Source organism: Ixodes scapularis, unplaced genomic scaffold, assembly GCF_016920785.2.
Source record: "Ixodes scapularis isolate PalLabHiFi unplaced genomic scaffold, ASM1692078v2 PGA_scaffold13__105_contigs__length_92229423, whole genome shotgun sequence".
In the NCBI taxonomy this organism is placed as follows: domain Eukaryota; kingdom Metazoa; phylum Arthropoda; class Arachnida; order Ixodida; family Ixodidae; genus Ixodes; species Ixodes scapularis.
The window spans coordinates 79,651,740-79,662,899 of NW_024609839.1; the positions used below are offsets into that span (position 1 = coordinate 79,651,740).

General features: G+C 46.5%; 1 protein-coding gene across 1 annotated transcript; it reads left to right on the plus strand.

The window, feature by feature from the left end:
* Positions 1 to 1,043: 1,043 nt before the first annotated feature.
* Positions 1,044 to 7,924, plus strand: LOC120848934. Its single transcript, XM_040221035.2, has 2 exons — positions 1,044 to 2,236; positions 4,898 to 7,924. Exon 2 carries the CDS (start codon positions 4,898 to 4,900, stop codon positions 7,316 to 7,318), a length of 2,421 nt encoding a protein of 806 aa, XP_040076969.1. The 5' UTR covers positions 1,044 to 2,236; the 3' UTR covers positions 7,319 to 7,924.
* The last annotated feature ends 3,236 nt before the right edge of the window (positions 7,925 to 11,160 follow it).

Below are 11,160 nucleotides of genomic sequence, written 5' to 3' on the forward strand. Positions count from 1 at the left end.
GAGGTGATGGACCATGGGGTGTTGGGAGTCCCCCTCGTTTTTTTCTATTTCTCTCTCATGTTCGCGCAGGCGGTCGTTGAGGCAGCGGCCCGTCTGTCCGATATACTCTGCCCCGCACGAGAAGGGCACGGAATACACCCGTCCGACCGCGCAGGGAACGAAAGGGGCCGCGTGCCTCTTGGCGCGGCCTCAACTGCCACCTGCGCGAACATAGGAGAGAAATAGAAAAAAAAACGACGAGGACTCCCAACCAGGGGCGGATGCAGGAATTTCCTGAGGGGGGGGTCAGGTGTTGGTCAGCGCACCACATGTTTAGGACCCCCCCCCTCCCTCTCCCTCGTTTCACGCCCTAAATTTTACACATGCAGAATTCAAGAGGGGGGTCAGGACATCCGGACCCCCCCTCTAAATCCGCCCCTGCTCCCAACACCCCATGGTCCATCACCTCAAGGTTTGCGCTCCATGTGCCCCCGAGTTCCCGTCCGCGCGTGTTTTGGGGGCCATCAAGAACCGCTACGGGCGCGAGATCGTGGAGGCGTACGCCATAAAAGAGGCGCCGAAGAACATTTCCATTGACTTAAAACGAAAGAAACACACAAGAGGACGAAACAGACGACACAGCTTTCGACTTGCAGCTACAGATTTACTGGGGCGGCTAGCCGCTCAGAGCTCGACTTGGGGAGGCGATGGGGAAAGAGGGGAGGGCGATGAGGGGAGGTGTAAGAACACAGGGAGACCGTTGCGGGGGCGAACACAGCGGGCTGTCGAGGGAGGTGACATTCCTTAGACCGGAGTTGACGTCCTTGACGGGCCGGGCGAGTGGTCCCTGCTCCTGAGAGGGAAATTGGGATGCCTCCTTCCTTCCTCTCCTTCCCGCTGTCTCTGCGCTTTACTTTCCCGCAGTTTCCTCCCGGGGCCTTGTCTTGCCCCCTCTTTCCCTTCTCCCTCCTTTTAACTTTCCCTCTCCTGTAGTGGAGCTCCGAAGGAGAAGCGTCCGGCAATAAATCATTTGTTTGTTGAAAGTTGAAAGATATGTTGTCCCGTCCCCTGTCTTTACGTATATAACTCTTTCTGAAACCTATATCATTACCAACGCGCTCACTAACAAGTTTACTACTCGACAGCTCTCAAAATTGAGGATACGTAAACGGCGTAAACAGGCAACGTCCAGAAAGTAATGGCGGCACCTTGCACCGCATAGAGCGCCGAGCTCATGGTCGAGCTGCTTTGCCGGCTTTGCCACACTCCGCCATTGATCTCTATATTGCTCTCCGCCACCCCGCCAAAGTTGAGTGGAGTGTCGGAGACCTCTTTTCAACAGAATGAAAAAACATTTCAAGGGCACAGCAATGCACAATTTTGAAGGGCTGTTCTCATGTTAGCCATCAAACGCATGTGAAATTATTAGGAACGAAACTATACATATGCATCTACGTATCCTTCGATTCATCTACCCAAAGCCGTATGCAGCCAACGCCACTGATCTCAATGGCCAACGCAGGCGCGTACGCGCGTACTTTCGGAACGGATACGTCTTTGGCTTTGCTTGGTTTCGTCCACAATTGTCATAGAGATCAGTGTCGTCCACGTACTATGAGAAGCGGCAACTCTTCAGATAGCGGCCATTTTACACCTCCGGCCCCCTCCAAAAAGAAAAAAAGTATATACAAGCTCGTTGAATACAGCATGGGAATGTACCTACATCGTTGGAAAGTACTAAGGGTAATCATTTTGCTTTCTGGAAAAAAATGTGTTTTACACCTGGCCGCTGGAAATTGGAATAAAAAAAAAAAATGCTGCAAGCAAAAAACGCAACTAATTTCTACGTGTGTTTCTTAGTATATTATTTATGATGTTATGTTATGTATTAAGACCAATGAGAAATACACAAAGGTCTTTTTTTTACTTTCTTTTTAGTATCTACTGGTTGTTTGGTGATCTACTGATATGTATGGGGCCCATCTACTGACTTCGATTTTTTTTTCCATCTGGTAACGCTGGTCCAGCATTTGCTGGCACTGCTCGCAGCGCGTGGAGGGCTGTCACGGCTTCACTTTACGTTGGCTGCGCTCATGTGGAGTGGCCGCGTGGGCACCTGCTTCGGTTCCCCGTCCTGACCACGTTGTCCCCACTCACGTGGTGTGGCCGTGTGGACACTTGCTTCGGTTTCCCGTCCTGACTAACGAAACAGCCACTGCAGAGCATCACATCCGAGCGACGTCGTACGCATCCAAAGGTATATATGACCCAGGACGCGTTGATTTCGGTCTCTGCCTGCTCCTGTCAATTTGACGCACGCTGCGTTCCGCGTTATCTTCCACCCGCCACAAAATCTCGCCGTGGAAGAAGCGCCGGGGAGAGAGAAAGTCAGCTTTTTCCTCAGAGCAGAGCCACCGAAAATTGGCAGCCTTGGCGGAGCGGGCGAATGAACATGCTGGTGGGAAAGAAATCGGGATGCCGCCTTTCCTTCCGTTCTTTCCCGCTATTTCGGCAAGTTTCGTTTTCGCACCGTTCCCTTCACGCGGCTTTCTCTGGAGCCACTCTCTATAGCACTGATGTGATTGCTGCCCCAAACTGCGCCAAGGGGCTAACCCCGCTACGTCCTGCTACGGTAGCCTGCGCCAAAGGACGAATATTGGTCGCCTTTGAAAACCGAAACTAAACCGGGTACCGTAATTGAGCACACATGAGCTAGGTGGTTCAAGCAGCCGTCCGACACAGTACCCTGCATCAATCGTTCATCTGGTCTTGCATGGTTTTTCCTGCCGTCTCTAGTCTCGCGTCTTTTAAAAAAAATTTAATCATAGACATGGGCATGTGCGGACGCTACGACGCTAGCGTGCTGGTTACCAGCCATGCCGTCATGCTGTGAAACGAAACCATGTTTTTGCGCGGCGGGAGTGATTTTATGGGCTGAAGCACTCGCTCCTAAAAGCAACGGCCGTGGCCAACCATATTTGGTCCCTGCCTTCCAGTCACTGTGGTCGCACGACATCGGGTGTTGCCGTCCCCACGTCACTGCAGTAATGGCACTTTCTGAACTGAAACGTAAGGACAATCCTGTTCTTGTTTAATGCGCTACTACAAACATACCTTAAGCTCAAAGACTGCAGTGTCGAAGTATTGATTACCTAGGTTAATCTCGGTAGGCTTTCTTTCGAGACGTACCCGGGTACGTGAAAAATGAGCCGCGAAAGGAAGTTGGTGAAGAGAAGTGAGCTAAAGCAAAGAACGCAATGTCCGCATGCTGAACCCGCACAGCGTGCTTATTTGTCTCGAGTTCAGTCGTTGCACAAACCGATCCAAGAACTTTTTGATCCTGGCTCGCGATGTCTTGCATCGATGCGCTCAGGTTTTTTTTTTTTTTTTTTCCTCTTTCTTTTTTTTTTTTCTTTCTTTCTTTCTGTGTTTAGCTTGTACCTCGTTTGCCGCCTTGGCAAGAACGTGCCGCTGGACTTTTTTTTTTTTTTTTCTCGTATGTTGGACAGTTACATTTTGCATACAATTTTGGGAATTAGTTGAGGCGGAGCGGAGTGGCATGGTTTCGATCGAACAGCCATCTCCGCTCGCGCGACAATTTTGCATTACAAGGCAGTAGTTACGTGCTTCATCAGTCGGAGATTGCTTCCATTTATTGTATTACTAATAAACCTAATAATGTGATATCTACTACTAAGCTGGTCATTTTCAAATAAATTTAAACATGTGGTCCGATATATTTGTATCACGTCCGGGTCACCAAATGTAGAAAAAGACAGACGAAAAGCGGCTACGTCTGACAAATTCCAAAATCGAGCTGATGTGGCACTTTTATTCCACGCGATCTTCTTTTTTCAATGGCTATCGCCACAAACTGAAGCATTACAAAATGTGTCATGTCATTGGCATTTCAGTTACATGTTGAAAGACTCCCAGGTGGTCTATGTTAACAATAATTGGTTGATTGCGGCGAGCAATGTGTCCTTCGTTTGTCCACTACTTGAAATGAATATATATTTTTCTCTACGGATATCTGCTCCAAAAGCCAGATTTGCTGTTCCACAACTCTGTTTTGGCTGCTCCAGAGGGTGCTCCAAAACGGCTTAGGCCAATCACATCACTGCAGTAAAGCGAGGTTACCCCTGCTCTAACTCGACAATACTTTGTGTGTTGAAAGTTGAAAATATGTGTTTTCTTGTACCCTGTCATCGTGTTTAGTGGCCGTGCTCTATGTTTTACAAATATTTCCAAATAAAAGTTATGCTTTGTCGTTTAGAGTCATGTTCGCAAGCGATGACTCAGTACGGCAAAAAGAAGCGAGTAACTTTATATATGATACTGACTAATGGCATATGATATAATTTATCTTCTCTAAACTTACTTCCAACTTAGTTTATCTTGACGCAGAAATTAATTTATTGCAATTACATACTTCACGCCACATTGTAATGTTTAATGTCGGAAGAGATTGTGCTCTTTATGTTTCCTCGGTCCTTTGAAATGAAAACATGGACAGAAAAGACACAAAGGAAAAGGATGGACAAGGCACGACTTTGTCCTTTCTGTCTCTTCTCGATTTTTATTTCTTCGATACCTGCATGTCAGTGCAACTGAAGGAAGAGTAAAGGCACAGGCAAGAAGGTAAATTGAAAACGTTGGTAAACTTTAAACACAAGAGGACAGAAATGAGACACGGAAAAGGACCACACACCCACCGTCTCGAAGAGTTCACAGCTGTGTTAGAGACTGCGTGTATTTTTTTTTTTTTTTTCGTTTGTGTGTGCATCTCCTTTTTCGGTGTTTCTCGGGTTTAGAAACGTTACATTGCACTTTGCCTCTTGTTGATTGCGTGTAGTGTGAGCATCAAACTTACGTAACGAAGGTCATATCAATGAAAAGAGGGCTTCTTTCTTTTCAGATGCCAGGTGTCCGATACTTCCGGTGCCCAAGGTGTGCGTCCCACATTTTTTCGTTGAGGGCACTATTCAGGCACTTTCACTCAGTTCATGGGTACGAAAGCAACTGGGTGTGCGGCCTAAGTGGCTGCATGCGGACATTTAAACTCTTCGCTTCCTATAAAAAACATGTGTACAGAAATCACCCTGGATCAGTCGAAAGAGAAAGAGCCGTGGGAGCGAATGAACTGGTGGATGCAGCACCGAGTGTTGGGGATGCCTTTCAAAGTGATGACGTTGGTGTACAGAGTAATCCGGACGCAGAAGAAAGGCAAGAGGAGCTGCGTACAGAGACTTCACAAGTGTGTGAATCCACCCAGGGTCCAAGCGGCTGTGTAAAGCAGCTGGCTCTCCTTCTTCTCAAGTGGAAAGAGGGAAGGCGACTTCCAGAATCAACCTTAGATGAAATCACAAATGATGTGATTTCTTTCGTAAAATCCATTTTGGAACATAAACAACTCCAGCTCAACAACGAGGTGGCCGCCAACGTGAGGGAGCTATTCTGTGTTGACGAACTGGACCGGCTACTGACGACAGCTGGCCGGAACGCGTTCTGGAGGACACATCTTCCACTTGTTGAGCCCCGTACAGTAGTGCTAGGAACCAACAGCAATGGAAAAGACGACACCATGGAGTATGTGCCGCTCTGTGATCTCCTCACGTGTATCCTTGAACATCCAACCTTATCGGGTGACTTTAATGCTTACACAAAGGTTGACAACCATATGTGTTCTGTGTTTGATGGCAGTGCATTTCGCGACCATGCCTACTTTGAAGGTGACCATCACAAAATCTGCCTGCAGTTATATACTGATGAATTTGAGGTGTGCAACCCTTTGGGCAGCAAAAGAGGAAAGCATAAGATGACCGCCGTGTATTTCTCAGTGCTGAATTTTCCTGCAAGGTTCCGCTCTGCGCTATCAGGAATGCACCTGGCACTTTTAGTGAATGACCACCATGTGGACTCCTATGGTCTGCCTAAGATTCTTGCACCTTTGCTTGAGGATGTGAGCAGATTAGAAACTGAAGGCATAGTTGCAAACGGAAAAGTGATGAGAGGGTCAGTCTTTGTTTTGACTGGGGATAATCTGTCGAGCCATAGAATGGGAGGCTTTAAACGTAGTTTCAACAAAGGTAGGATTTGCAGGTTCTGCATGGCCGTGCACTGTGAAATCAACTACAAGCACCTGGAGACCGATTTCGTGCTGCGCACACCGGAAGGTCACGAGCATCATATGAACATGTTGAAGGCTGGACTGCCAACTGCATCATTGTATGGGGTCACTGCAGCTTGTGCTCTTACATGCCAGGGGTTCAATGCCACACAGCATTTTCCGCCTGACGTTATGCACGACTTGCACGAGGGTGTTATACCATTTGCACTAAGACACATCATTTCTTCCTTAATATCACAAGGACTTTTTACTCTTGCACAGTTAAACAAGGAAATTAGTGAGTGGAATTATGACCCTTGTGATGCGCGAAATAAGCCAGAGCCTATTTCTAGTGAATTTCTTAAAGGAAAGGCAACCATGAAAGGATCAGCCACGCAGGTCTTTTGCCTATTTCGTCATCTAACCTTTTTCGTTGGCGAATGTGTTCCAACAGAACACGAAGTATGGCAACTTTACTTGCTTTTTCGCGAAATCATGGATATCATCATGAGCCGGAAAATCCCAGTCTCGCACATTGGCTACCTGCAAAGGAAGATTCATTTTTTTTGTCTCGACTTCAAGACATTGTTCCCATCTGTTAAAGTTCCTTGCAAAATGCACTACCTTATTCACTATCCGTCGTGCATGGAAAGGTTTGGACCATTAGTTGAACTTTGGGCGATGCGCTTCGAGGGAAAGCACCAATATTTCAAAGACATGGCTCGTAAAATCCGCAACTTTAAGAGTCTTTCGCACAGTCTAGCAGTGAGGCATCGGTTTTTGCAGTGTTTCTCTTTTGCAGCTGTTGGTGAGAAGAGCGTTCCCATCACAACAGGTTGTCGCCCCATACTTTGTGAACATCTTCCTGAATGCGTCAAGGAGTTTATCTCTCAGCATGATCTTGAAACTGTTGATTCATTCGTAGCGAACTCTGTGAGCATAGAAGGCAGGGTCTACAAAACAGGATGTGTTCTTGTCCAAAGTGTTCCTGACGATGCTCTGCCCGAATTTCTGCATATATGTCAAATTTTTTATGTTAACAAAGTGCTTTTATCTTTGGGGAATGTGCTTGAGACAGTCCGGTTCGACGAGCACTTTCACGTCTATGTTGTCCGTGCGACGCAAGAATTCAAAGTTGTAACATCACTTACAGACTGTACAACAGAACCATTATACATGCGGGAGCACAAAGGACAGACTGTTATAAGCGCACGTCACTCATTGCTATGAGATTTCATGGATCATTGAATGGTAGCCCACTCAGTTCTGGTGCTCTCTGCAGAAACTAGCTAAACAACGATGAGAGACAGTCGAAAAACAGGCAGTGAAAACAACTGTCACCTTTTCTCAGTTGACTCTTGCTGCGATAACTGGTTGGACAACACACACTGAGTAGAATTAGCTTTTTGATTGTTTAAAATGGTTGGACAAGACAGCTTATTTTTCTTGGTTTTTTTCTTTTGATAAATGTAAAAATAGAATGATGTCACTGTCGACAGTAAAGTCAAATGTCTCCTTTTTTCTCCTGGTTCTCCAGATTTTGTGTGATCTACACCAGGATACTGCATTAGCCCATATTTTAGGAAGTCTTATGTCTCGGACTGGTTTTTTATGGGTTCTGCTTCTTTATGTGTGTGAGTTCTTGTGCATGTCGTCATATTTTCAAATCAATATTTTTCATAGGTTGACATGGTAATGTGACAGGTTCTGGCAGCATGTCATGAATATTTGTCAAACATATTATATTTTGATTTCATGTTGTGTTGTCAGAAGTAAACTGGAGACTGATTTTCTTACTGCTACACTTCGATCAATAAATATTTGTAAAAAATGATAGCATTCAGAATTTCTCCCTGGTTTCCAATTTTTTGTGGATGGAGTAATTTTTAAGAAAATTGAATATGAACTCGTATAAAATTTTGTGAACACAAAAAATTGCACGCAGGAGAGGCACTTTATTATCAACTATCTGCATGAATTACAACTAACATTATAAAAAACGACTGCTAACAACCGATGTTTTTAAGCATAAATTTAACCTATACATTTATGGGGAGGTCCACATATAAGGTTTCAGAAATCCTTTCATATTATTATTTAGCACCCTCTTCTACACCCTTCTCACACCCTCCACTAAATGGTGGGTGTAACACGAAACAACACCCCTCTCGGTACAATAATGTGGGTGCAGTAGCTGATTTAAGGGTGCTAAAGGGGTGTAGTCAAGGGTGTAAATTGCCAAAACACCCCTTTTACACCCTTAAAGGTGTAAAAACTTTTAGTGTGTACAGGATGGGCTAAAAGCAAGTTACACATACCTGCGTCGTGCCTGTGACCGGGAAATGGCCCCGTCGAGTTCGCAGATAATTCCATTGGCGCACGTGATAGCCTGGTATTTGAGGGCTTGCAATCTCATGTGACCAGACAAGTAAATCTGATTCAGAGACGGTCGGCAGATGGGTCTTGCTGTGCCGCTCCAGCTGGTGGTACTCTACCTATTATTTGAACCGCAGGCCACAATAAAGTGTCGTTTCAGCGCAAATGTTTTGCGTTTTAATAATTTTTCACTGTTAAGAAGTTCGTTCATTGTCCAGAATGGCGCTGCATGCGAAAACGACGAGCGTGCCCCGTTGCGTCGTCACAAACCCTATTCTATAAGCACGCTGCGTAAGGTGTCGTTGCGTTGGGTACCCCAAAGCGTTGGGTTCCCCAAAGCGTTGGGCCCCCCTATTCTAAAACTCTCTATTAGAGAGTTTTAGAATAGGGGCCCCCAAAGCTTGGGGGCCCCAAAGAAATAGGGGCTCACCACTGCGCATGCGCAGAACCCAAAATCTGTTTGGGGCTTTGGGTTGGCGCTTGGGGTGGGGTTGCGTCGGCAAACATGGCGGCGCCCTTTCTGCTCGCTTCGGAGCAAATTCGTCATGGTCGCTGCAGTATTAGCCAATTTAAATGCCAGTGAATAGTGCTACCGGCTTTCGCTTTGCTTGATCTAGCTCAAATCACAAAGAATGAGCGGTGGGCTCGCCCCATTTCAAAGATCGTCCCCGATTTTGGCCGTTTCTAAGCCTAGACATACGCGGTAACCCTTGACATGGCAACGTATTGCTACTCGGTGGCACGATACCTGCATCTTGAAAACAAATATTTCAAGGCTTCAAAGTTGCTCCAGCTCAGATCTAAATAGTGCAACTGCCCGCAGAGTATGCGCGCTCGCGTTCGTCTCAGTCTCGGCGTAGTTGAAGGCGAAAATCTTTGGCTGCATATGGTCAAAGCGCACACCCAAAAATATCGAGAACGAGCCATACATAAAACTGCGCGCAAGCAAAGGAGGAAGAAAATAGAACACAGGAAAGAGCGCTGACTCCCAACTTATATATTATGAAAGAAAGAGAAAGAGGAAGCTTCAGACATGAAGCCCACGCGCACAAACAAGGTATAAAGAAGAAAGAATAAAAACATATAAATTACTAAGTTGCAGTAGAAAAGGAGAAAACTGACATTATAAGGTCACGAAGAAAAAAAAGATGAGAAAAAAGAAGAAAGAAAAACAACAACGTGGGCTTCATACACTGGCTTCATATCTGAAGCTTCCTCTTTCTCTTTCTTTCACAATACATAAGTTGGGAGTCAGCGCAATTTCCTGTGTTTTGTTATCTTCCTCCTGTACTTGTGCGCTGTTTTAGGTATGTCTTCTATGTACAAGCTAGCTCAACTCTCTATGTTACTACGAGAACAAGCGCCAAATTAGAGCGCTACGGATTGGATTGTTTCGGCTACACCCGAAATGGGATGGCCGAACAAGCCGAGGCCGATCCAAGGCCAAAAGAAAATGGAGGAAGAGAAGGCTCCCGTGCGCATTCGCTTCTCGATCGACGATGACATTTATGTGCTACGCGAAGTGTATGCCACTAACTCATTCCATTCCAGGAGATGGACTTGAATGGCCGAAAGGGTCCCCGAAGCAATCGGAAGAAATTTCCCCACGTGGGCCATCCGCGACCGGGTCGACCTGCTGCTGGCACAGCTTAACACGAAGCACAGATTTCCCGGTCACTTTTCGTAACTTAACGTGAAAAAAAAGAAAAAGAAAGAAACGGGTCTGTGTGAACGAGCCTTTAGCCGCGGAGTAGCAATACGTCACCATGTCAACAGTTACGACGTATGTTTAGGCTTAGGAACGGCCAGAATCAGGTACGATCTTTAAAATGGGGCGAGCCCACCTCTCATTCTTTGTGACTTGAGCGAGATTAAGCAAAGCGAAAGCCGGTTGCAGTATTCATTGGCAATGAAATTGGCTAATACTGCAGCGACCATGACGAATTTGCACCGAAGCGAGCGAAAAGGGCGCCGCCATGTTTGCCGATATACAACCCGGCCCCAAGCAATTGGGGGCCCCACGTTATTTCTCGAATTTCACGTTGGGGGCGCGAGCCAACCCAAAACCCCAAACGGAGTTTGGGTTCTACGCATGCGCAGTGCTGAGCCCCTATTTCTTTGGGGCCCCAAAGCTTTGGGACCCCCGATTATAGAACTCTCTATAACTGTCGTGCTGCTTCAGCTACAGGATGAGCTAACAGCAAGCTACACCTACCAGCGTCGTGCCTGTGACCGGGGAATGGCCCGTCCAGTTCTCAGATAATTCCATTGGCTCACATGATAGCCTGGTATTTGAGGGCGTGCACTCTCTTGTTGACCAGAGAAGTAAATCTTCTGATTCAGAGACGGTCGGCAGATGGGCCTTGCTGTGCCGTTCCAACTGGTGTTACCCTCCCTATTATTTGAACCGCAAGCCACAATAAAGTGTTGTTTCGGCGGAAATGTTTTGCGTTTTAATAATTTTTCACTGTTAAGAAGTTCGTTCGTTGTCCACAATGGCGCTGCATGCGAAAAAAGCGAGCGTGCCGCGTTGCGTCGTCACAAACCCTATTCTATAAGCACGCTGCGCGAGGTGTCGTTGCGTTGGGTACCCCAAAGCGTTGGGTTACCCAAAGCGTTGGGGCCCCCTATTCTAAAACTCTCTAATATAATGCTCTTGGGGGGATCGGTGGCCGAGTGGTCTAGCGCACACCAGC